Below are 27,770 nucleotides of genomic sequence, written 5' to 3'. Positions count from 1 at the left end.
AAGAATGAAGTAGGATTGCTACCACTGCTATCGTTAGACTCGCTGGAAATGCAATTTCTCTCATCAGTGTAGGCAGACGGCAGGTCTGTAGGTATATTTTCACTCATCTCCCAAGACACATCCTCTAAGATGCTACTGGTGGGAGAAACGCGGTATGGAGCAGCACCCTGAGATGTTTTCTCGAAAATGTTTGCTTCCACGTCTACCAGAGATTCTGTGGAAAAGGCCAAGTCAAGACTTTGCTGTTGCAATACAGGTGTGACAGGTTGGCTCGGTTCACTGCAAATATTTAGAGATGGCAGCGATCTAGACCGCTGGATCAGATGCTCAAAGATGCTCACATTTGAAGACACTATGTGCTTTGGGACATCCTTTGCAATTTCATGAATGACCTCTTCAGAGTTTTTGGCCCTCTGTTTCTTTTCAAACATGGAAGCAAGGTCTCGAACACTACCAGATGCAGTGGTGTCCTGAATTCCCTGCCAATTAACATGGTGCATGTCCTTATAGAGCAGGGCAAACTCAATCCCATTTCTGTTTGAGCTGAAAGTCACAGCTGACCTAGAGCTCACACCACACTCTTGGAGGCTCATGCTGCTTCTAGATTTCAGAGTACAACCTGTCTTGGATTTCATTAACATATTTTCAATCATCTCCCCTGTCTCCAGCAAAGAACCATTTCTGCTGCGGCATAATTTAACACAATTCTGAAGATTTTCACAGTTTGGGGCTTTTTGCTGAGATAACAGTGTGCCCTTTTTGTCCTGCAGGGAAGAATCTGCTGGAGCTAGATTGGGTTTGAATTTGGAGGGCAGGACTTCAGGAACACAGGATTTTGCAGCTGACAAAGGCTTCTTATGCTTAGACATGCTACCAAATGTATTATTAGCATTAAACACTTTGGTATTAATGGAGGAAGGAAAAATGATGTAAACACTCCCACCTTTCCGATCCACTGATAAGCATGCAAGACAGAAGAGAAAATAACCTGTTAACTTTAACTGCAGTCACTGAGCCGAGCAAACATGCATCGCACACAAATTTAGAAAGGAAAATCACTTTTAGAAAAAAAAAAAACAGCCACACACATGAAATCAAGGTACATTACTGAGCTTTCAACAATCTGATGGTAATAAGTCTCCTTGATCAATTTTTCTAGCCTGTACTGAATAATTTAGAGAGATATGGAACTCCAGTTTTTTTTTAATGAGCTGACAGAGGACAGCTTTGAAGCAGGTAAGTTTTGTTTTACTTTATCAATAGAGATAGAAGACTGTGGATTTATTTTTGTCTATAATATTGGTAGTGAGCTTTAAGCCATTATTTTGGAGACCGAATAGAGAACATTTTTGTGTTTTGCGTACCGTTTGAGTAACGACACTATTGATATCAGAGTTAGTTTTTCATGTTCACGGACATGGTCACGTTTAATGGTGAGTTGGTGGATGTATTAAGGAGCTTTAATCAATAGCCTGTTGAGGGTTTTATTCATTTAGAAAAATGCTCTGAGTAACTGAGGGTATTCTGTAAACTGAGAGCCTCCATTACACAATTATTTGTAGTATGGCATTTACTCTCTGGTTTCACACAGTATAGGAATTTTTTTTAACTTCTTATATATTTGTCATTTATCTGTTTTCTTTATTTGGGCACACTTTGAGTGAATACACATCTACCTTAAAGTATTGATTATGGATGCATGTAAATTATAGTATTTTATAATCTGTGGATACTTGTATACTCTCTCCACAAGCTGCTCAAATGCTAAACCTGCTCATGTCATTTCAAAAGGTGCACTTTTGCACCAGTCGGTATTTTATAAGAGCTCACTGATGTGCAGTTTGTGTTGAGGTCTACTGAGCATGATTCTTCGATATTTCTTGTTCCAACATACAATATAGGATTCCTTTGGAGAAGCAGGTTTCCTTTTATTTTGGTTATCCCTGCTCTGTTTGTCTTGGCTTTACACAGAATAGTGGCAATATAAGACCCACAGGAAAATTTGTTTTTGAGGTCCAGGTTGATAAATATTTTTGTTCATGCTTGTCTTATTGCAGACCTGCAGAGCGTACTTCTATAATAGCAAAAACACTCAGCAAAAGATTAAGATATGGATATCCTTTTTCTATATCTGAAGTTAATTTCTACACTGGTAAGAGACTGAAGGCAGCAGACATAGGGAAATAACTTATACAACAGCCAAAATCACTGCTAATGTCATCTCTTATTTATCCAAGCCACCATTAAATATAAAAGAATCAGGCCTATTTTGATAATATTCTTACTCAGAAAAATCAAGGCTTTTAGGCTTAGCATATATGTGTAGGCCACACTGGCTTAGCTGGAAAAAAAAATCCTTGTTTTTCATTTGCACAGCTGTACAAGAAATGACATTTTGGATACGTGACCCATCTCTGAGAAAACATGGCTTAAGTTGCAGATTCAGAATGTAAAGAATGAGCAAGTTTCATGTCATGGGTCCCAAAGCAGTCTGAAAAAGTTATATGTTTGAACTTTTATAACATTTTTATTTTTCACATAAAGAGATGGGGGTTGGACTGTTGTATTAAAAATTGTTTGCTTTAATAGAATTCATTAAAACTTCATGTTTTGTTTTTACTGTCTTTAGTCATGTTTTCCCAGAGACAGTCATATATGGTTAACTATCTTGGGAAGTCTTGATAATTTGCTGAAACAGAGAAAGCTAAACACCTAAGTGATGCAGTTAAAAGGGAGAAAATGTGTTGCAGGCTATCTGGTTCTACATTTTCCTTCTTTATCACTATTCCTATTGCCTGTCCTTGGTTTGTTTTTATTGTTTGCCAAGAAAACCCAGCAATAAAGTTTCTTTTTTTGTATCACTTACATAGTACTTATATCCTAAGCAGTTTACATCAGGGGTGTCCAACCCGCTGCCTGCATGCGGCCCCGTGAAGAATTTTGTGCGGCCCCATTCGCACTCGAGGACAATGCAGTGTTTTCCTTCTGCCGCCCCCAGCTTTTTAACGTCTTGCCGGCTCCCTCCTCTGTCTTGCAGTGTTCACTCAAAGCGGCGGGCTGCGGCTCCTATGTGCCTCCTGTGACTGACCTGGAAGCGTTCCCTCTGATGTCGTGACGTCAGAGGGAACGCTTCTAGATCAGCCACAGGAGGCACATAGGAGCTGCTGCCCGCGGCTTTGAGTGAATGCTGCATGACGGAGGAGGGAGCAGGAAAAAGGTAAACACCCGCGGCCCAGAAGGGAGAAAGGGAGATGGGCGTGTTGAGGGAACACTTCCAGATCAGCTGTGGAAGGCGCTGCCCGCGGCTTTGAGCGAACACTGCAAGATGGAGGAGGGAGCAGGAAAAAGATAAACATCCATGGCCCAGAAGGGAGAAAGGGAGAAGGGCGTGAGACTTGAGAAGACTTGAGAGGGAGGGAGCACAAACTTAGGAAAAATGATGGAAGGAAGGAGGGAGGGGCATGAATTTAGGACACAGAATGAAGGGAAAGATAGAGGGGAGCATGAGCCCTAAGATGGAAGAATGGAGGGAGTGAGGGAAAGAGATGCAGAGGTGAGGGAGATAATAGAGAGGGAGAATTGGGTGTCTGAGAGAGGGAAAGACATGGTGCAATTGGGGAGATAAAGAAAGAGGAGAACTGTTGGGCAGAGAGAGGAGGGACGGAGACAGAGAGAGAATTATTGGAAATGGTGGTAGGAGAGGAGTGAGGTAGAGATGCATGGGTGCAAAGAGAAGGGGGAGAACATGCTGGGCCGAGGAAGCCTCCTGGATGTTGGGTTGTTTTTGTGGGGGGGGGGTTTGGGGGAGGGTATTAAAAGAAGTGCCAGATTGGGCCTGGGGGAGAGCTTATGGGGCCAGAAACAGAGGACAGAGAGAGAGATGATGGGCAATGGTCTAAAGGGAGAGAAGTTGGACCTGGGGTGGTGTGGAGGAAGAGGGAAAGAGATACTTGAAGGGAGAACTGTTGGCAAGAGAAAGGAAGAAATGGTGGACCTGCGGGAGGGAGGCAGGCAGACAGACAGGGGAAGAGATGGGATGGGAGGCAGTTGGGAAGAGAAAGGGAGAGAAGTTGGATCTAGGGATGGGAGGGAGGGAGAAATGTTAGGTCTGTGGATGGAAGGCAGAGGATAGAAGGCAGAGAGAAGCAGCATCTCTCTTTTCTTTTCTCCATTTCATTGTTCAGCATCAAGGGGGGAGAGAAGAATAAAAACAGAAAAGAGAGGGAGCAAAATGTTGGACCATGGAGATAGAGGAGGAGAGATGGAACCATGGAAGGGCAGGATGGAAGAGAGATGGGATAAGATGATGCTAGGGATGGAAAGAAAGGGACAGGGAATTATAGCCTGACCAGTGGAGAGAGAGAGGGGGATTTTGAAAGTGGTGAGCCATGTGTATGAGGTCAAAAGGGAGATGACGAGTGAGAGAGCAGTGAGTACAGTGGTAGAAATGTGGTAATGGGGAGTAGATAGAAGGGAATAGAAGGCTGGGAAAGGAGTGAGATGGGAAATGGGAGAGCTAGGGACTGAGAGAAGATGAAGAATTGAGAAGCAGCTGAACATTTAAAAAGAAGACGGGTGGGAAAGAAGGCAAGATTTGAGTGGACAGAGGCAGAAAAGAAAAAGTTAAGAAAGCTGAAATGGAAAAATCAATATGTTGGAGATAGGCATAAGAAGGAAATGGAACGACAGAAGAGGAGGAAAAAATGGACAGCAGACACTGGAAAGAGAATTAGTTGAAGATAGAGAAAAAGCAGAAAGAGAAACTGGGACCAAGATGATGGAAAAACAAAACATCCAGACAACAAGGTAGAAAAAATAGTTTTATTTTGAATTTATTAACTGGAATATGTTAGCTTTAGGATATGTGTATCATAATTATTTTTGTATTCAGTGATGTAGTCATATACAGCTGATTTGGGGGAGGGACTGGAGCCCAAAATTAGTGGATGAGCCCCAAAGTTTCTCCCCGCCTGAGTGCAATTTATAAATACTTGAGTTAGTGGGGATTCCCAAGCCCTGCCAACTGAAGACATCTTACTCAAGTCTGGCAATTCAAACTCTCCAAGCTTTGCAGCCAATGGCAATATCCTCAAGCTGCCATTGCTTTCAATGCATGCATGAAAGCCAAGGGGGGGGGGAAGGGAGGAGGGAAGTCAGCAGCTCTGCAATATTGCTGCCAGCTGCAGAACTTGGGAAGTTGGAGGGGAGAGGAGGTGGCTGTCAGTTGGTGAGGCTTGTGGATCCCTACTAGCTACAGCAGGGGAGATATTCATTTTGAGGGAGTCTAAGCTCAAAGTGGGAGACCCAAAAAAGCAGTAATATTTACCCTGATTAAACTAAACTAAACCTTAGGTTTGTATACCGCGCCATCTCCGCAAGCGCAGAGCTCGGCACGGTTTACAGAAGTTAAGAGGAAAGGAACTTCAATGAAGGGAAATAGGAGAGGGACTAAGAAGATGGAGAGGGACAGGGTACTAGAGGATGGGAGGTGATTAGATTTTTGAAAAGAGCCAAGTTTTCAAGTGTTTGCGGAAGGATTGGAAGGAGCTTGAATTTCTGAGCGGGGATGAGAGGTTGTTCCAGAGTTCTGTGGTTCTAAAGGGGAGGGATATTCCAAGTTTTCCTGCGCGAGATATACCTTTTATAGAGGGGAAAGATAGTTTCAGTTTTTGGGAGGGTCTAGTGGAGTGTGGGTTTGAGGAATTCCAAAAGAGTGGGATAACGGGAGGAAGGACGCCATTTAAGGCTAAACAGGCACATGCGCTGCTGACAGCTGATTCAGCATCCCCACTCTAATGAGGCTCACCTCTGAAGAGGCTCACTGTAGCTGTAATAGAAGTGAATGGGAGAACCAGGAGCGCACAACCCTGCTAATCAGAGTGGGGATGCAGAAGCCTGCGGCTGCTCCCACTGTCAGCGGTGCACATGGAGGGATCACTCAGTCAGGGTAAGTATTACTGCTCTTTTGGGTTCCTCTCCACAGTGTCCCTTTAATGAAGGTTTATTATTAGATATATACATCTTCTATATTAGTGATTGCAGATTTGGGACCTGCTCAACCTTTTTTTTGTTTATTGGCTAGTGTTAGTGTTTGTGTGGCCCCAGAAAAAATTTTTTCAGCCAATGCGGCCCAGGGAAGCCAAAAGGTTGGACACCCCTGGTTTACATTGAACAGGGAAAACAGTCAGAATACCCGATTCCTATCTGTCCTGGGGGGCTCATAATCTAATTATGGTATCTAGGTCAATGGAGGGTTAGATCACAGGGAACAGTGTTGGGATCAACCTCAAAACCTCAGGGTGCTGAGGCAGCAGCTCTAACCACTAGACCACTCCTCTCCTGGTGGTGCTTCTTACGGTATTGTATGCAATTTACTCTATATTTAATAAGTGCCAGGCTAAGTCAGACCACTGGTCCACTAAGCACAGCATCCTGTGCCTGAAAGCCTGGATCAAGTAGAGGTACCTATCAGGCAGTGGTGTAGTTGGGGGAGGGGGGTCCACCCTGGGCACCATCTTCCTCAGGGCTCCAACACCCCTCCTTCTCTCTGCTCCCCTTCTCACTCCCCTGCTGCGCACGCATCCCTTCCCTTTCCCCATACCTTTTTAACATTGGTGGAAGCAGCCATCAACTTACTGCCTGCGTCGGCTTCGTAGTTCTCTGTGACATCACTTCTGGGATCCGCGACTAGGAAGTGACATCAGAGAGAGCGCCGAAGCTGACGCAGGCAGTAAAAGTTGGTGGCTGCTCATGCCGAAGATAAAAAGGTCCGGGGAAGGGACATGCGTATGCAGCAGGGGGGGCAGCGGGGAAAGTGGCGCTGTTCACCCTCGCTCCACCATTGCTATCAGGTCCCAAAATAGAAAAGCTATTCCATGCTGCTCATTCCCAAAAGTGAGAGGTGAAGACATGTAAGGGAAGTCATCTAAACTGTCCCTTTAGGGATCTCTGCTTTATTCAGCTCTGGCCATGCTGATAGGAGATATACATAGACCGAATCTCAATTGCCACACAGCTAGAAACCTACAGCAATGATGTTATTACATGGTATTTGCAGAGAATAAGAGAAAGAACTGCAAGACTACATTACACCATTTATATAAGAAGCACTTCATATTAAAGAAAAGTTTGAGCACATTTGGTGGTTATGAGCATTGTATTAGCTGATAAACAGATGTGTAGATTTTTTTTTCTTTTTTTCTTATACATGTAATACACCGATGCTTGTATATTTGGTTGTGTTAATAAAAATATTTAACATAAGAAGCACTTTTCTCAAGGTGGCTTCCCAAGAATAGGAGCCCCTGAACAACTGAGATGTTCCTTGAAGCTGTCTCCTATTCAGAGGGTAGTTTTAAACTTGCACAATATGCTTCAGTTAAGGTTTCTCTGGCACATGGACAGAGGCGACTGCAGACTCTCCTGATCTCCTATTCTCTACCAACTTTTAGAAGGACTACGGTTAGAAAACACAAAAAGGGAGTCCAACAACACAACCCAAAACAATAACACCTTTGTGGGTGTTATTGTTTTTAGGACTACGGTTGCCATGTCAGTCAATTTACATGTGTTAAATTAGTCCACTGAATTATTTGTGCATATTTCAATACATCTAATGAAGACAGAATAGCTCTCAATAAATAGTCATAGATACATTAAGTTCATCTACTAAAAAGGCATCACCTATAATTTGTTAAACATTATTTCTACAAATTGTGTACCTTTTGCTGGATGAAAATTTATTCCTACCATACACAGAGCTGCAGCCATGCAACAGATTTAAGAAACATATTCTTTTCCTGCCAAGATACAACAGCAATCTGGAAAATGACTGATTTTGGAACTCACCTCTAGTGGAAGAGGAACTGGAGGGTCTCTTGTTCAGACTGCTGAGCCCTTGCAAGGGGATGTCTCCGCCTTCCAGCACATTCTTATAAATCTGTCGTTCATTCTCCAAGTCCATCTGCCCTGTGGATGCTGAGTTTGGCTCTCTCTTTAGTCCATTGGAAGCAGGTGAACTGGAGCTGGGAAATATTACCAAACTGTTATTTTTAGTTCACTTTTTAGTGTGCACTGGGAGTTCACAGCAGAGAAAGCACAGTTACTTACCGTAACAGGTGTTATCCAGGGACAGCAGGCAGATATTCTTGACTGACTGATGGGTGACGGTACCGACGGAGCCCCGGTACGGACAATTTTAGAGTGATTGCACTCTAAGAACTTGGAAAGTTCTAGCAGGCCGCACCGCGCACGCGCGAGTGCCTTCCCGCCCGACGGAGGCGCGCGGTCCCCAGTTAGGATAAGCCAGCTAAGAAGCCAACCCGGGGAGGTGGGTGGGACGCAAGAATATCTGCCTGCTGTCCCTGGATAACACCTGTTATGGTAAGTAACTGTGCTTTATCCCAGGACAAGCAGGCAGCATATTCTTGACTGATGGGTGACCTCCAAGCTAACAAAAAGAGGGATGGTGGGAAGGTTGGCCATTAGGAAAACAAATTTTGCAAAACAGATTGGCCGAAGTGACCATCCCGTCTGGAGACTGCATCCAGACAATAGTGAGATGTAAAAGTATGAACTGAGGACCAAGTAGCAGCCTTGCAGATTTCTTCAATAGGTATGGAACGGAGGAAAGCCACAGATGTTGCCATGGCTCCAACTCTATGGGCTGTGACAGAACCTTCCAGTGTAAGTCCGGTCTGAGCATAGCAGAAAGAAATGCACGCTGCGAGCCAATTGGACAGCGTACGTTTAGAAACAGGATGTCCCAATTTATTCGGATCAAAGGACAGAAAGAGTTGAGGGAATGATCTGTGGGGCTTAGTACGGTCTAAATAGTAAGCTAAAGCCCGCTTACAGTCCAAAGTATGCAGAGCCTGTTCTCCAGAGTGAGAGTGAGGTTTCGGAAAGAAGACAGGCAGAACAATGGATTGGTTGAGATGGAATTCAGAGACAACCTTAGGGAGAAACTTTGGATGTGTACGCATAACCACCTTGTCATGATGAAAGACGGTAAAAGGAGGGTCTGCTACTAGTGCATGGAGCTCACTGACCCTCCTGGCAGAGGTGAGAGCAATCAGGAAGAGAACTTTCCAAGTGAGAAATTTGAAAGAAGCCGTGGCCAAAGGTTCAAATGGAGGCTTCATTAAGGCGGAAAGAACCACATTAAGATCCCAGATCACAGGAGGTGGTTTCACATTGAAAAGTCCTCGCATGAATCTGGAGACCAAGGGATGAGCTGAAAGGAGTTTCCCATGGACTGGCTCATGAAAAGCAGCAATAGCACTGAGGTGGACTCTGATGGAAGTAGACTTGAGACCAGAGTCAGACAAAGAAAGAAGGTAATCCAACACGGTCTCCACAGCAAGGGACGTAGGATTATGATGATGAAGAAGACACCAGGAAGAAAACCGTGTCCACTTCTGATGGTAGCATTGCAGAGTGGCAGGTTTCCTGGAGGCATCCAGAACAGAACGAACGGGCTGAGACAAAAGAGTATCATTCGAAGTCAGCCCGAGAGATACCAGGCTGTCAGGTGCAGAGACTGGAGGTTGGGATGCAGAAGGGACTCCTGACGTTGTGTAAGCAGAGAAGGAAATTGTGGAAGTAGAATAGGTTCCCTGGAACTGAGTTGAAGTAGAAGGGAGAACCAATGTTGCCTGGGCCACCGTGGCGCAATCAGAATCATGGTGGCCTGTTCTCTCTTGAGCTTGAACAAGGTTCGGAGCATGAGAGGCAGAGGAGGGAAAGCATACAGGAAGAGATTGGACCAATCCAGGAGAAATGCGTCCGCTGCCAGACGGTGAGGAGAGTAGAGTCTGGAGCAGAAGTGGGGCAGCTGATGATTGTGAGGAGCTGCAAAGAGGTCTATCTGAGGAGTGCCCCACTGAGCGAAGATGGACTGTAGAGTGAAAGGATCGAGTGTCCACTCGTGAGGCTGGAGAATTCTGCTGAGCTTGTCCGCTAAGGAATTCTGTTCTCCTTGAATATAGATAGCTTTCAGAAATAGATGGTGATCTGTGGCCCAAGCCCAAATCTTCTGGGCTTCCTGGCACAAGAGGCGAGAGCCCGTCCCACCCTGCTTGTTGATGTAGTACATCGCAACTTGATTGTCTGTGCACAGTAGAAGGACCTGAGGAAAGAGAAGATGTTGGAAGGCCTTGAGGGCATAAAACATCGCTCTGAGTTCCAGGAAGTTGATGTGATGTTTCATTTCCTGGGCTGTCCAAAGTCCTTGAGTTTGGAATTCGTTCAAATGAGCTCCCCAGGCATAAGGGGAGGCGTCGGTGGTGATGACAAGTTGATGAGGAGGTAGATGGAACAAAAGACCTCTGGAGAGATTTGAGGATATCAACCACCATTGTAGAGACTGACGAAGAGAGGATGTCACAGATATGTGTCGTGAGCAAGGATCCGTCGCTTGGGACCACTGGGTCGCGAGGGTCCATTGAGGAGTGCGCAGGTGGAGACGTGCGAAGGGTGTGACATGAACTGTGGAGGCCATGTGACCCAAGAGTATCATCATTTGCTTGGCAGAGATGGAGCGTTGATGAAGCACCTGCTGACACAGAGATTGGAGAGTGTGAAGACGGTTGGACGGCAGAAATGCTCTCATAAGGACTGTGTCCAGCACCGCTCCAATGAATTGAAGTCTCTGAGTGGGGATAATATGAGATTTAGGTAGATTGATCTCGAACCCCAGAAGTTGTAGAAACAGGATGGTTTGGTTGGTGGCCTGGAGTACTATCTGAGAAGAATTGGCCTTTATCAACCAATCGTCCAGGTAAGGAAACACCTGAAGGTGGTGGGAACGTAGAAAGGCAGCCACCACAATCAGACATTTGGTGAACACTCTTGGAGAGGAGGCAAGACCGAAGGGTAGCACCTTGTATTGGTAATGACAATGGTTGATCATGAAGCGGAGGTACTGTCTGGAGGCCAGATTGACCGGTATGTGAGTGTATGCTTCTTTGAGATCTAGGGAACATAGCCAGTCGCCTTGATTGAGAAGAGGATAAAGAGTAGCTAGAGAAAGCATCTTGAATTTCTCTTTTACCAAGCATTTGTTGAGATCGCGAAGATCTAAAATGGGTCTGAGATCTCCTGTTTTTTTGGGAACTAGAAAGTAACGGGAGTAAAATCCCTGCCCCTTTTGATCTAGAGGAACTTCCTCTATGGCGTTCAGAAGAAGGAGGGATTGAACCTCTTGAAGAAGGAGGGAAGACTGAGGGGTGTTCAAAGCAGACTCTCTTGGCAGACTTTGGGCAGGAAGAGTCTGGAAATTGAGAGAGTAGCCGTGTCGGATGATGTTGAGGACCCACTGATCCGAGGTGATGATTTCTCAATGGCTTATGAAATGAGTAAGGCGTCCTCCTATGGGCTGCGGAAGATGGGCAGAAGGAGGAAGACTGGCTATGTCCTGGAGAACCAAGTCAAAAGGGTTGAGTTGATTTCTATGAAGGGGGAGGTTTCACCTGCTGTTGCTGCTGTGCTGGTCTAGCAGCTTGCCTCTGTTGTTGCCTCTGATGCCTGGGTTGTTGCTGGGCCTGAGGTAAAGGACGAGCCACAAATCTACGTTGATAGGCCGATTGTTGGCGAAAAGGCCTTGTAGGTGGGGTCTTCTTCTTTGTCTTAAGGAGAGTGTCCCATCGAGTCTCATGAGCTGAAAGTTTCTGAGTAGTGGAGTCCATGGATTCTCCAAACAGCTCATCCCCCAGACAAGGTGCATTGGCCAGTCGATCTTGATGATTGACATCGAGTTCTGAAACTCTGAGCCAGGCCAGTCGCCGCATAGCCACTGACATAGTCGTGGCCCTAGAGGTCAGCTCAAAGGTGTCATAGATTGATCTGACCATGAACTTGAGCAGTTGTAAGAGCGATGAAGAAGTTTGGCGAAAGGCGGATCTTTTACGGTCAGGGAGATATTTCTCAAAAGATGACAAAGACTGAATGAGATGCTTAAGGTAAAAAGAAAAATGGAAAGCATAGTTCCCTGATCTATTTGCTAGCATCGCATTTTGATACAACCTTTTGCCAAACTTATCCATGGCCTTACCTTCTCTGCCAGGAGGGACAGAAGCGTATACACTAGCCCCCGTGGATTTCTTTAAAGTAGATTCCACCAGTAAAGACTCATGGGGGAGTTGCGGCTTGTCAAAGCCTGGAATAGGTATGACCTTATATAAGGAGTCCAGTTTGCGGGGAGCTCCTGGGATGGTCAAGGGTGTCTCTAGATTTTTGTAAAATGTCTCTCTTAATATGTCATGGAGAGGCAGTTTGAGAAATTCCCTTGGAGGCTGTTCAAAATCCAGAGCATCGAGAAATGCCTTGGATTTTTTGGATTTAGCCTCCAAGGGAATAGAGAGAGATTCACACATCTCTTTGAGAAAAGAGGTAAAAGAAGTTGCATCAGGTTTAGAGGACGGATCTAAAACAGAAGGATCGTCTTCCCCTGATGAACACTCTCCCTCTGAGAGAAGAGGGTCCTCTGAATCGCCCCACAGATCAGGGTCCCTAACTTGAAAACTGCGGTCCCGGGATTCCGGTGTGGAGGGTTCTAGGTGTCGAGTTTTATGCAGCGACTTCCCAGACCTCTGTGAAACGGTACCGGGAGATGTTATAGGCTGTGTTGGCGCCGAGGTTTGAACAGCCTGGTGTAAGGATCTCGGTTCCGGCGCTAAGACCGGCATAGATACCGAGGAAGTAGTATGCATCGGTACCGACAAGGTGGATGCCGACAAAGGAGGCTGCTCCACTGCCGGTACCGGAGGCTCAGACCGGACCGGGACTGGAAGGCTAGGTGTCAGAAGAGCAGGTAACAGCTGTTGTACTTGTTCTTTAAGCTGTACTTGCAGGACGGCGGCAATGCACTCGTCCAGTGAAGGCACCGGTACCGCTTTTTTCTTCTGCGGTACCTTGGGTGCCGCTCTACACTCCAAAGAGGAACCCGATGTCGAGGGGCTTACCTCAATCGGAGCGGAGCGCTTCCGCGGGCGCCTCGAGGTCAGCAGGATTGGGCTCGCTGCCACTGAGACCGGAGGGCACTCCAGCGGGGAAGGCTTCTTAGCCGGCTTACCTGATGGGTGCAATGCCGGCGCGGTGTCGACGAGGCAGGTGCCGACTGTGTCGGGGTCGAAGTGGGGACCGGTGCCGCCGAATCCGACATCTCGGTACCAAACAATAATCGCTGTTGGATTTGGCGATTTTTAAAGTTCTCTTTTTAAGAGTGGCACAGCGGGTGCAGGTGGACGCTCGATGGTCTGGACCAAGACACTGTAGACACCAGTTGTGTGGGTCTGTGAGTGAAATTGGTCGAGCGCACCGCTGGCACTTCTTAAACCCGGGTTGAGGGGGCATGAAGGTAAAAACGGCTTCAGCCAAATCGAAGGCCGAGGCCTCGATGGTGGCAACAGGCCCCGCTGGGGCGAAACCGAAAAAATGAAAGAAAAAACGAATTAAGGTTTGGTTTTTTTTTTTTTTTACAAAGAAAATAAAATAAAATGAGGGAAAAATATTTCCCAACGAGTTTACGCGAGCGGGAAGGCGAAAGAGAAAAAAGTTTTCAACAGCCGTTGAAAAGTGCGTCTTCTTAGCTCCGCGGAAACTAAGAAACTGGGGACCGCGCGCCTCTGTCGGGCGGGAAGGCACTCGCGTGTGCGCGGTGCGGCCTGCTAGAACTTTCCAAGTTCTTAGAGTGCAATCACTCTAAAATTGTCCGTACCGGGGCTCCGTCGGTGCCGTCACCCATCAGTCAGTCAAGAATATGCTGCCTGCTTGTCCTGGGATAAAAATAACATCTGAACTAATAATTCACCTATTCATAATCTGGATATATTTTAATTATGTAGCAACACCCAACATGTGGTGGTCTCTCTTTGAAAGGTATGGTTAGAAAACGTGAGCACATTAAGTTGTGTTTCACACTTACTAAAAGTTGACTTCCGGTTTGGATTTGAACAGGATGGTCGTGTGAGCTGCTTGCTCCCACCCTTTTCTAAGATAATCGCTCAGAATTTACATACTCCTCTTACTTTTTTTTTTGTTTTTTTTTTGCATTTGAAGCCTTATTAGTAGTTTTATATCTACTAGTACAACATGGCCAGCAAAAAATCTAAAACCGATACGCTTCCAGCGAGTAAACGTCTCAAATCGGCTCCCCCCTCTCCTGAGAAGCCTGGCTCCGCTGCAGACCCCATGGAGGAAACTGACCCGATCCTCATAGAACTGCAAACAATAAAATCTTTGATGAAAACACACATGGAAATCTCGCAAGATATGAGAGGGGAATTAGAATCAATACACACACAGCTGGCTGCATCTCAACAGCGTTTTGACTCACTTTCTGATCGAGTCACGGCTGTGGAAGCAGATCTCCCGACAATGAAGGCTAACTCGGCGGCCATTTCTAAACTAACTGCTGACCTCGAGGATATGGCTAACCGCAGCCGTAGATCTAATTTGAGGATCCTTGGAATGCCAGAAGGGGCTGAGGGTAATGATACACTTACCTTCCTGACATCTTGGCTTCCGAAATTCTTGGACATCGAATTCTCCCCGATTTTGGAGCTCGAACGCGCTCATCGCTCCCCTTCCACTCTGCAACCTGGAAACAAGCGCCCACGCCCGCTGGTTGTCAAGGTGCTCCGTTTCCAGCATGCCTTACAAATTTTAAATGCCGCAAAGGGGAAGGCGTCCATGCTACACCAGGGACGCAAAATTATAATCATTCCCGACCTGGCTCCAGCCACTGCGGCGAAAAGAAAGTCCTTCCTCTCCATGCGACAGGACCTAAGAGACCTCGGAGCACAATACGGACTCTTCTATCCTGCTCGGTTCCGGGTGACTTATCGCAACAAAACGGATAACTACAGCGATCCGGAGGTCCTTCGTGCGTGGCTCCATCAGACTAAAATGGGGTAAATGCTTTCTGACTGCTTTGCCTGCGGTTCCCTACACTGGACTTGGCGCTACACCCTTTCTGTGAACTATCAACACGTGCTCACCGGCTCCATGCCTTGATCTCTTCACCGATCTATCTTCAAACCTAATGGACGACATACTTCTCTTCAACCTGCCTGCGCTTGGATTTCACCTCCTGACTATATTACTAACTGCTCCCTTCGCTGGATATGGTGGTGCAACTCTTCTGCTATTTCCCGCTGTATGCTGTCTGGTTCCCGACACTGGACTCTCCACCACGTTGCCTGCAACTCCATGGACTATTTACCTTTTTCTACCCTGACTTGATATTATTGCTCTCATTTTACTTGCCTGTACTCAAAACCTCCTCTTTCCTGTTTCTCTCTTACTTTCGTATGTCGCACCGCTCTTCTCTAAATTTTCCTTTTCCCTCATGCGCTTGCTCCTCGCCATTTTGTGTTTTGCCCTTTTTTTTTTTTTTTTTTACTTCTTCCGATGTCTTCATTTCTCACCTGCACTGAAGGATTTTATTTCCCGCACTAGGGGTGTTCACCCCTTCTTATTTTAGTTTTGTTTACCCTCCTTTTCCTTTCGCAGCCCTGTCTATATTGCTTCTATATTCTGTACCTGACTGTGCCTGGACTTTCGCCGCCATTTTCACACGTGCTCTCTCTCTCAAAGATCTACCCTATTTTACTGTATGTCATTTTCCCTTCTCATTCTCCGTTTCTCCATAATTACTGAACCTTTAATCAATTACTGGTACATTTCTCTGTTTTTTCTGTTCTGTATATATTTTCTAACTCGACGATTAATGCTATAGTAATCCTTGCTCCTCTTACAGTGACACTTTTTCTTTTCTTTCTTGTTCCCTCTTTATATGTGAAGTACCTCACCATATATCACATCTCTGTCCAACGTTTCTTAATTTATTTCTGTTCTGTCATTCTGTACCTCGGATGTTGTGAAATATATGCCATGAAATTCTACTGTCTTATCTTAAACTCATGGATTTACTGATGTCAATACGACTTTACAAATTTTTACTTCTTTTCTCCTTCATTTTAATTTTCTCATAACCTTCCTATACTTATATTAATCTATGAACTATTGCTAAAATACTACATACCTTTCGTTGTTTAATTTTTATTACCCAGTACTATTTGTGACATTTCTTTAATGAATTTTGAATCTTTTCTAGTTTTGCTTTTCTGGTACCATTCCTTCACATATACAGTTCTATCTGATCAATTGACGGATGAACACCTGTTTCTTACTAGGTTGTTTTTCTATTCTCCTTGTCGCTGAACTGTTTATAACCCACTTTTGAATTTATCTTGGCACATGAGTTATTGCTAAATAGCTTTACATCTCTTACTGTCTAAGTTTTATCATCCTTTATATTTGTGATATCCCCCTGATGAATTTCAAATCATTTTTAGCTTATTTTCTTTATGATATTTATCCCTTCTGTGTACAACTCTAAATTATTAACTGGTGGATGAACTCATGTCTTTTTTTTTTTCTGGATTATATATCACTCATGTCAACTTCCCCCTTTTCTATTTCCCTCACTGATGTATTTTTAATAACTTGCTCTTATTTACCATAGTCTATGAAATATTGCTGTAGTACTTTATATTTTTTTTATTGCTTTATTTTTAGTACCCTTTATAATGTGTAATATTCTCCTGCTTCATTTTAAATCATCTCTAGTCTGGCTTTTATGATACTTCTCCTTCCTATGTGTTATCTTACCTTATTAACTGACTGATGAACTTATGTTCTCTTACCGTTGTTTTGGGGTTTTTTTTTTTTCTCTATTCCACTAGCTTATGAATTGTTAACAATCCTCTTTTATTTACTTAGACTATATATTAATGCTAGCTTGTTTTATATCTTTTATTAACCAATATTTTATTACCCAATATGATTTTCAATAGCCCCCTGATGAATTCTTAGATTAACTTTTATGATAGCTGTCCTTCTTATGTGCAATACTAAATTGTTTTATATCTTTTATTACCTAACTTTTATTACACATTATATTTTTTGATATCCCCATGATGAATTTTAAATCCTTTGATGCTCAGCTTTTATGATGGTTACCCTTTCTATGGACTCCTTGATATATAATTTATTACCGTCTCTACTCCCTTGATTATTCTAATCTATTTTACTTATTAATGGATTTATACTACATATAATGAATTGCCTCTTGTCATGCACTTTATCTCTCTCTCTATCCCAAGCATATAACATTTTACTTATACTGGCTGTGTTTCTTTCCCCTCATACTATCAATTTTCCTTCCATTATTCTGTTACTGTCTAGATATATTGAACTAGTTCGCTTTTGATTGTTTTAGGTAAGCTCAGGGTAGCTGGCTTTATTTCCAGGAGACTGTCTCCCTCAGATTTCTCATTGACCCAGACTCGCCTCCTGGATATCCTCTATATTAACCAGAAACAGCTTCATACTGATTTCGCTCCTTGATCCAGTGTAGATGTTACTGTTCATCTTTTCCTTCCTCTTATTGTTATGACATACTTACAATGTTTTATTGCCTGATTCTTTAGGCTGACGGTCACATGTTTGCTTGGTTTTACATTTGCCCTTCCAATGTTATTCTTCTTAACCCTTTAAATAATGTATACAGATGACATTTATCATTGTTGATATTTGAACGGAACATGTTATTTTTCTTTTTTCTTCTCTCCTTTTCTCATTGCCTTTCATACCTTATTCTATTTCATATAATTTATATGTTTTTTTCATGTTCTATGCATTGTATTTTGTAAAATATGCAGCCTATGTTGGTGCCTTTTGGCTTCTGCCCACATATGTTCACATTATATTTCATGTTGCTGACAGGCTTGGGCAATACATCCCTCTAACATTTACCATTGTTGGTATCTGATGAGATCACATAACTCCTGATTTTGGGTGGTCCTTGTGTCTCCCGCTCCACTTGTTTGACAAACTGGTGCTCTTTCCCCTCTCTTCTCTATCCTGGAGAGGACTTCTTATCCTTTTTCATATATGTGAATCTTCCTTCTTCTTTATTCTTACTTCACTAATGTGCGGGGTGGACATCCCCTGTCATGACATTTTTTACTTCGACTCTCTCTTTTACCTATATGTCTTCTCTTAAATTAGTATCGTGGAACGTCAACGGAATCAACCAACCACTTAAATGTAAGAAAATTATAGACTATCTTAAAATGAAAGATTATGATATTCTCTTGCTGCAGGAAACTCATCTTAATCCCATAGACTGCTCCAAGCTTCGTATTCCAGGATATGCTACACATATATTTTCCCCTGCTTTTCATAAAAAAAGAGGAGTGTCCATCCTTGTAAAAACTTCGTTACAAGCTCGCGTCTTACATCAATTGTCGGATCCTGAAGGTAGATGGATTGCAACTTCAGTCCAGATTGGTGACTTTTCTGTTTCCATTGTCAATATCTATGCTCCAAATATTGATTTACCTTCCTTCATGGACTCTTTGAGGGACACCCTGCTAGACGTAGCCGACTATCCTTTAATAATTGGAGGGGACTTTAATCTTCCATTAGATATAAATCTTGATAGACACTCCCATTCGCAATTTCGTCCATCCAAAATGCGATCTGAACTCCACAATGTTATTCAAGATCTTGGTCTTTGCGATCCCTGGAGATTACTTCACCCAGATGAACGATCTTTCACGTTTTACTCTGCCCCTCACCGCTCTTATTCCAGACTAGACTTCTTTCTCATCTCTAAATCTCTCCTCCCTATGATTCGAGCGGCTATTATTCATCCTATTATTCTTTCGGATCACGCTCCCATCGGGTTACATGTGGAATTACAACACACACGTCCTAATCGTAATTGGAGGCTCAATACTTCCACTCTCCTAGATTCCAAGATAAAATCCGAAGCTTCATTGCGGACTTCTTTTCTATCAATGCTTCTTCTATAGATTCTTATACTTCCGTTTGGGAAGCTTTTAAAGCGACCCTTCGAGGAGAAGTAATTAGTTTCTTTGCTTGGAAGCGTAAGTCAGATCGTTCTACCATGGAATCCTTGGAGAAGGATATCTCCCTATTAGAACACCAGCAGATCATGGGTAATCTTACTCAAATGCCTCCAGATCTAGTTCAGAAAAAGGTTGAATATAATATACTATCTCGGCTCAAAGCTCAGCAAGATTTCTTAATCTCCAAAACTGGTACATACATGTCTGCCAACAAAGCGGGGCGCTCTATGGCTCGTTACCTGGCTAATCATAAACAAAGATCTAGAGTGGCTGCATTAATGAAAGAAGATGGTACCTCTGTTACAGATGTCGACTCTATAACCCAGCTCTTCGCTACTTTCTATAGTGCTTTATACTCTTCGTCCACCAGCTCCTCTATTTCTAGTTCGGTCTTCTTCCAAGATATCTCCCATCCTTCCTTGGATCATGCCCAGGCCTCTTGCCTCGGCGCTCCTTTTGCTGAAACCGAGATTCTTGAGGCCATAAAATCCCTCTCTTCACATAAGTCACCAGGGCCCGATGGACTCCCGATGGAATTTTACAAAACCTTCTCTACTGATCTTGTCCCTTTGCTGGAACATCTTTTCAATTACCTTTTTTCCAACCCTGATGACCAAGGGGACTTTACGGAAGCACACATCATTGTTTTACCCAAAGCAGGGAGGGACGAAACACGCGTAGCCAACTATCGCCCCATTTCTTTACTAAACACTGATTGTAAGATCCTGGCTAAAGTTCTAGCCTCCCGATTGGATAAGATCCTGGGCAACCTAATTCATCCTGATCAGGTGGGCTTTATGAAAGCTCGTTTCATTGGTGACAATGCACGCACTTTCCATTCTGCTTTAGATATTGCACACTCCTCAACTGAACCGATGATAGCTATTTCACTGGATGCCGAAAAGGCCTTCGACATGGTGGAATGGAATCATTTATTTGCGGCCCTCCAGTGGTTTGGATGTGGCCCAGATTTTGTACAATGGGTTAGGCTACTATATAATAAGCCTTGTTCTAGACTACGGATCAATGATTCTTTATCTACCCCCGTCTCTCTCCACAGGGGTACTCGACAGGGTTGCCCCTTGTCTCCCCTTTTATTTAACTTAGCTCTTGAACCATTGCTCTTGGCAATCCGTCAACATACACATTTGCTTGGCATCCCTGTGGGCTCTTCACAACTCAAAACTTTAGCATACGCTGATGACCTATTGGTATTTCTTTCAAAACCAGCCGCCTCCATTCCTGTTCTTCTCCAGTTAGTATCTGACTTCTCGCGTTGTTCCAGCTATCGCATAAACTGGGATAAATCCGAGGTTATGCCTCTCAATGACTCTACTTCTCTAGCTGATTGTGGTCCCATCTCATTTCGATGGGCCAACTCTTCTTTAAAATACCTTGGTATCCTTTTTCATCAGGATGCTGATACCATGATGTCCATCAATCTAGCTGCCTTAACATCCAAGATTGATGCATTGGTGAAGAGGTGGTCCCCTCTTTCCTTGCTTTGGTGGGGGCGTCTTGAGGCTATTAAGATGACTATTACACCGATTGTCAATTATTACCTTTCCATGCTCCCTAGACTAGCCCCTAAGGAGTTCTACAAAAGTGTTGAAACGAAACTCTCAGCTTACCTTTGGTGTAAACCCCCCTCCCCCCGTATTTCCCTGAAAACTCTTAAATCCTCTAAAGAAAATGGGGGCATGGGCTTTCCGGACTTCTTTCTCTATCACATTGCCTCGTTTCTACGATACAGCTCTTATTGGTCCTTGAACTCTAGCCTTTCTGATGAAATGGCTGCCTGGTTCCGAATTGAACAACATCTTGTCCACCCGATCCCATTATCTAACTTATCATTCCTTTCTACTTCTGCATTACCTTGTAAATCCACTACCATTCATGCCACTCTTCAAGCGATTCAGCATTTCGATCTTATTTCTAAATCCGATAGACGCAACACTGTCGCCTCTCCTCTATGGTGTAACCCATCCTTTTGCATTGACAGTCGTCCTATCTACTGGAGGTCCTGGATGGACAAAGGTATATGGACCTTAAATCAAGTCATGGACAATGGTAAACTCCTCTCCTTTGCTCAGCTCATGGATAAGTTTGATCTGCCTGCAACGGAATGTTTCCACTGGATTCAACTATCCCACTGTCTGCTTAAATGCTCCCCATCCATATTTACCTATAGTCAATCCTCTCCTTTCATGACGCTCTCAAGATTAGCTCTTGAATTAGGCCACACCACGTCCCTCTTCTATAAAGATCTTCGCTCACATTTATACCCCAGATCGAAGAGGTCTACGGATATCTGGTTGCCCTACTCCACTTGGCAGGGATCCGAGCAGGACTGGGATCACTACTTCAGTAAAATAGTTTGGCCAACAGCATCTGCCAGCTTATCTCAATCGCTTTATTTTCTTGCGTACAAAGTATTTTGGACACCTAACAAGATGTACATGGCCGGTCTCAGAGATTCCAATTTGTGCTGGCATTGTGCCTCGGAACTAGGGGATCTTCATCATATGATTTATGCATGCCCTATCCTCCAGGACTTCTGGACACAAATATGGCGCCTCATTCAACGTATTCTCCCTATTTCCTCGGGGTTCTCTTTCAACGTATTGCTTTACAGAGCTTTAGCGGTGTCAGACCCTCTTTCCGCCAGTCAACAATCTCTTCTTAACATTTTAGTAGCTTTAACAATTCAAATGATTCTTCACAATTGGAAATCTGCTGACTTGCTCAATGTTGTTTTCTGGTGGAACACTGTTCTTATGACTCATTCTTATGAATTAAAAGCTGCCGAATTCACAAATCGACTACACCTCGTTTCCAAGATATGGGAACCCATTCAATATTATTCTTTTTAACCGTTGACCTTCACCTAATCTTTCGGGATCTCGACCATATCCAATCTTTTCTATTCCCTTTTTCTTTTTCATTCTTCAGATTGGCATGGGATGTCCATCCTGCATTTTTCTATTCATCATTCTCTACTCATTTATTCCATTACTAATTTCTCTATTCCAATATCTGTTTGATCATTATCTTTTTCTTCTCTTTTTCTCTGCTTTTCCTTCTTTGTCCTTTTTCCTCTCCAGGTTATACAATGGTTTCTTTTTGAGCCTCCAGGTTCTCCCTATATTCCTCTTGGTTGTGAAATATTACTAATATTATGTTACTTGCTTTCTGTAATCTGTATTTTCTGGATCTCTGGATGGTTCTCTAGAACCTCTCTATTCATTTGTTCATTGTTTTTTTGTTCTTTTTATAACTCTGTTTTTGTTACTGAAAATCAATAAATATATTTGAAATCACACTTACTAAAAGTTAAATAAAACCCATTTAAATACGGAGATCACTTCAAATTTGCACTAGTGGCGATTTTAGACTTCCCAAACTCAATGTCAGACTGAATAGAAACTAACTGGTCAAAATTCAGCTGGCTGCCAACTAAATAAGACCTGGAAATTTAGTGATAGGCCCTATCTAAGGATATTCACACAATTCACTGAATCCTCTATGATTAATGCCATTCTGGTGTTTTTCTCTTCTACTATTCTATCTGGTTTTCTGAAATCCAGCTTTTTTTTATCAGTTGAGAAGGGGATGTTCCAGGTGATCCCAACCTCTTCGTTTTCCATAATTCTTTTAGGGTCATAGTCCCAATGCTTTTCCAGCGCACTGATGTTGTAATGCTTACAGAGTTTCTAATTTATTTATTTATTTAAAAACTTATACCCCGCTTAAACCTAAGCGGTACACAAGATATAGACACAGTTTTTAAAAACAATACAACAAATATTTAAAAATCTCTCCAACAGTATTATTAAAGTGAGCAGCTTTCAAGAAAAGGCCTCTATAAATAAAGTTGTTTTTTAACACCTTTTAAAATCTCTGGATGTCAGAGAGCATCGTAAGTGACCCTGTCAAATTATTCCACAGTAATACCCCTGCCACTGAGATTACTGAAGCCCTCATTTTCATAATGTATTATGTTACTATCTGTATCTGGATAACTTCTAGGCACTTGATGTTTTCCAGCAGGAACTCACAGCCGGAGATCTGTATCAGAAATAATTTCAGTAATTATATCTTCAACCTCCCTGATGATGGACTCAACTGAAACTCAGCTGGAGTTGGAGGCTTATGCTGATTGAACAATATAGGTAACTAAAACTGGAAAACAATAAGGATTAAGAAGAGAGAACCTCAGAACTGATTAAGCATTTCTTATTGGATCATGAATATAAGGAAAAACTGGCTTGGTCAAGTCTACGGATTACAACTCAAGGAGATATTGGGACTTTAATTGATTCATCATCATGTTAAGTGAGTTTTATTGGGTCTGAAAGGCTTCAATACTTAACATCATTAAGAGCCTTGAAGATTGAATGGTGAAGGAGGTGTAGGGGGTATCCCAAGTCCTCATAAACTCTTCTTATCTGGCATCCCAAATCCTCTAATTATTCTTCATGCTTCGACCCCTAACCCGTTATTGTAGTTCGTTCCTATTTCATCTCGTGTAAACCGTGCCAAGCTCTACGAACGTGGAGAAGATGCGGTATACAAACCTAAGGATTAGATTAGATTAGATGTGAGCTGAGAGCAGGAAGCAGCTAAGATATGGCAACTGTGGGAATTCCTGTTCTATATACCTGCTATCCGATCGCTGTAATTTTTCAGCATTTGAAGTTATGCTGCACACGAAGAGGAAAGGGGTGATTAGAGCTATTTCCTCGCCAGCTCTAGCTTCCATCCCAGTTCAGCAGACGGTCGATTGCTTCTTTGCAGCTCATTCAGCGACGATGCAAGTAACTGGAGGTTTGAATAGCCCAGCGTTGGACGTTGGTTTGGGAGAGACTATCGCCCTTTCGGGCCATGAAACATCTCTTTCACCTCTGCCGTCCCTTAACCCTCCATGTCCGGCTGTAAACGGAGCTCAAGGGGCAGGAGACTTGTGATCCAGGAAGTGGATGCATGGGGTCTCCCAGCGAGGACACAGAGTCAACGGTAGAACAACTGACGACTACAATCAAGAGGGCTGAAAGAGTATCAGCTCCCACAGAGGCTTCCTTGAACGATATCTGGCAGCTGCTTCAACGGATGGAAAATAAAATGTCCAAGTCCACAGAGGAGGTAACTAATATTACAACTAAGTTGGATTGTTTAACAGAGACTGTGGACTCGATGAAAATGGAGATTTCTGTCCAGGCCAGGCAAACACAGGAAGAGTTAATACAATTGCAGCAGTTTAAAGTAGCTACAATTAAGGATAATACTTTAATTCATAGGAAACTTGAACAGATTGAAAATTATAATCTTCGCTTCCTGAACTTTCCTCTTGCTCCAGGTGTCTTACCTATTGATTTTCTTAAGAGATATCTAAATGAGAACTTTAAAATACCTTTAAACAATATTCCTCCCATCAATAAAATTTATTATTTGCCAAACAGGTTTCACAAAAGGAAGCAGGAAAAAAGAATGGTCAAGAATTTCAGATTGACTTTGAAAATGTGTCTTTACTTCTTTTGAACAAACTTTAACAGTTGACACGTAGAGAGCTACTCTTTTGGTGTCTTTTGTTTTTGAACAGGATGCAAATGTGATCTTGACATTATATTTCAAGAATTCCCAGAAGTTATTTGGAGATCAGAAGATATGGTTGTATCCTGATGTTTCTAAAACTACTTAGGAGCGAAGGAAGGATTTTCTTTTATTACGTCACGAGACAATTAAGTTGGGAGCTACATTTCTTCTTGGCTATCTCTGTAAGTGCCTGGTTAGGTACTTGGGTGTTAAATATACATTTTATTCTCCAGAACATTTGAAACAGTTTCTAGATATCAAGAAAATCGTCAAGGAATGATTGGAAAGGGGATTGTTTAGATTAATTTAGTCGTTGATTTACGCTAAGCCTTTTCCCCAATTGATTATGTAATTAATTTCTCCTTATATATACGATGACTACCCCCATTATTACTGTGGTCTAAGAAAGGACATTAAGATCTGGATATTATTACATTACATTACATGTGTGATTTCTATTCCGCCATTACCTTGCGGTACAAGACGGATTACATCCAAACTAAAAACAAGAATTATATTTCAACTTTGAAGTAATAGAATAAACGATGAGATAAAATTTTAAGGGATAAGAACATAAGAACATAAGCGTTGCCTCTGCCGGGTCAGACCAGGGGTCCATCGTGCCCGGCAATCCGCTCCCGCGGCGGCCCCCCAGGTCCATGACCTGAAAGTGTTCCCTACCTAACCTAAAATATCCATATCCTATTCGCTCAATGTCCTGTAAGGTAAACCTCTATCTGTACCCTGTTATCCCCTTCGCTTCCAGAAAGTCATCCAGTCCCTTTTTGAACCCCAGAATTGTACTCTGTCCTATCACCTCTCCGGGAAGCGCGTTCCAGGTGTCCACCACCCTCTGAGTGAAGAAGAACCTCCTTGCATTCGTTATAAATCTGTCTCCTCTCAGTTTTTCTGAATGACCTCTTGTTTTAGTTGTCCCTGCTAGTCTAAAGAATCTATCCCTCTCCACCTTCTCTATGCCTTTCATGATTTTATAAGTTTCTATCATGTCCCCTCTCAGTCTCCGCTTCTCCAGGGTAAAGAGCCCCAGCCTGTCCAACCGTTCGGCATATGAAAGGTTCTCCATACCCTTTATCATCCTCGTTGCCCTCCTCTGGATCCTCTCGAGTATTGCCATGTCCTTCTTGAGGTATGGTGACCAGTACTGGACGCAGTATTCCAGATGTGGGCGCACCATTGCTCGATACAGTGGCAGGATAACTTCTTTTGTTCTGGTAGTGATACCTTTTTTGATAATGCCCAACATTCTGTTCGCTTTTTTTGAGGCCGCTGCACATTGTGCCGCCTGCTTCATTGTGTTATCCACCAATACCCCCAGATCTTTTTCTTGGCTGCCTTCCCCGAGTACCCTCCCTCCCATCGTATAGCTGTACATGGAGTTCCCCTTCCCTATGTGCAAGACCTTACATTTCTCCACATTGAAGCTCATCTGCCATTTTTTTGCCCACTCACTCAGTTTGTTCAGGTCGCTCTGCAGTTCTTTGCATTCCTCAACAGTTCTGGCCCTGTTGGAGAGTTTTGTGTCATCCGCGAACTTGATAACTTCGCACTTTGTCCCCGTTTCTAGATCATTAATAAATATATTGAACAGCAATGGTCCCAGCACTGACCCTTGCGGAACACCACTTGTGACCCCTATCCAGTCAGAGTAGTGCCCCTTTACTCCTACCCTCTGTTTCCTGTCCGCCAGCCAATTTTTGATCCATCTGTACACGTTCCCTTCCACCCCGTGACTCCACAGTTTCTTCAGTAAGCGTTCATGGGGCACCTTGTCAAAGGCTTTTTGGAAATCTAGATATATAATGTCTACTGGGTCACCTTGGTCCAATTGCTTACTTATCCCCTCAAAGAAATGCAGTAGATTTGTCTGGCATGATCGGCCTTTACAGAAACCATGCTGGCTCGATCTCATCAGATTATTTTTTTCTATATGCTCATTGATACCTTCCCTGATCATTGATTCGACCATCTTCCCCGGAACAGAGGTTAAGCTCACCGGTCTGTAGTTTCCCGGGTCGCCTCTCGATCCTTTTTTGAAGATCGGTGTAACATTCGCTATCTTCCAGTCCTCCGGGATTACCCCTGTTCTCAAGGACAGGTTGCAAATATGCTGCAATAACTCTGCTGTTTCATCTCTGAGCTCTTTCAGTATTCTCGGGTGGATCCCGTCTGGGCCCGGAGCTTTGTCCGTTCTTAATCTATCTATCTGCCTGAGAACGTCTTCGAGGCTTACCTCCATGCATGATAATTTCCCCTCTTGATCTCCCCTGAAGATTTTTTCCGGTTCTGGCACACTGGATGTGTCCTCTATTCTAAAGACCGACGAGAAGAACTTGTTTAGCCTACCAGCCACCTCTTTTTCCTCTTTCACCACTCCCTTCCGGTCACCCTCATCCAGGGGCCCCACCTCCTCCCTCGCTGGCTGTTTCCCTTTCACATATCGGAAAAATGGTTTGAAATTTCTTGCTTCCTTGGCTAGTCTCTCCTCATAATCTTACTTGGCTTTCCTGACTACTCGGTGACATTCTTTTTGTTGCTTCCTGTGCTCTCTCCAGTTTCCTTCAGTTTCGTCCTTTTTCCACTTCCGAAATGATTTTTTCTTGTCTCCTATCACTTTCTTTACTTCACTGGTTATCCATGCAGGGTCCTTTGTCTGATTCTTCTTGGAACCTTTCCTAAATCTTGGTATATATAGGTTTTGTGCCTTGTTTACTGTGTCCTTGAATAGGGACCAGGCTTGCTCCACAGTCCGAGTTTCCTTGGAGCTGTTTCTGAGCTTCTTTCTCACCATTTGTCTCATGGCATCATAGTTCCCTTTCTTGAAGTTAAATGTTGTTGCCTTGGTTCTCTTTCCCATAGGTAGTCCTACTTGCACTTTGAACTGAATCATGTTGTGGTCACTGGTTCCTAGTGGTCCTATGATCTCCACATCCTTCGCGGGGCCTTTCAGCCCATTGAGGATCAGATTCAGAGTCGCTGATCCTCTCGTTGGTGCCTCGACTAGTTGTTCCATGAAGCAGTCCTGGACTGCTTCCAGGAACTCCGTTTCCCTTGCACATTTTGAATTTCCAAGACACCAGTTTTGGATAATTATGGGTTTTAGATAATGTTTAGTAATTAGAAAAAAATTAGAAAGTACTAAGGGTTTATAGAGTGCTGGATAGGTTTAACGTGTTTTTTGAAGAGTATGGTTTTAATTTCTTTCTTGAAGGTTTTGTA

At 43.4% G+C, this 27,770-nt stretch overlaps 1 protein-coding gene across 22 annotated transcripts in view; it reads right to left on the bottom strand.

Moving 5' to 3' along the window:
* SORBS1 (sorbin and SH3 domain containing 1) overlaps positions 1 to 27,770 on the bottom strand; it is a 510,557-nt gene that overhangs the window by 118,593 nt on the left and 364,194 nt on the right. For 21 of the 22 annotated variants that reach the window (XM_033940055.1, XM_033940058.1, XM_033940056.1 and 18 more), the window contains one exon: positions 7,849 to 8,024. In XM_033940055.1, the coding sequence (XP_033795946.1) occupies positions 7,849 to 8,024 (176 nt within the window). The remainder of the gene's footprint in view (positions 1 to 7,848; positions 8,025 to 27,770) is intronic. The other variant, XM_033940062.1, reaches the window with a different exon arrangement.

The sequence above is a fragment of the Geotrypetes seraphini genome, chromosome 4 (assembly GCF_902459505.1).
Source record: "Geotrypetes seraphini chromosome 4, aGeoSer1.1, whole genome shotgun sequence".
Classification (NCBI taxonomy): Eukaryota; Metazoa; Chordata; class Amphibia; order Gymnophiona; family Dermophiidae; genus Geotrypetes; species Geotrypetes seraphini.
This window is presented reverse-complemented; position numbering and strand designations above follow the sequence as displayed.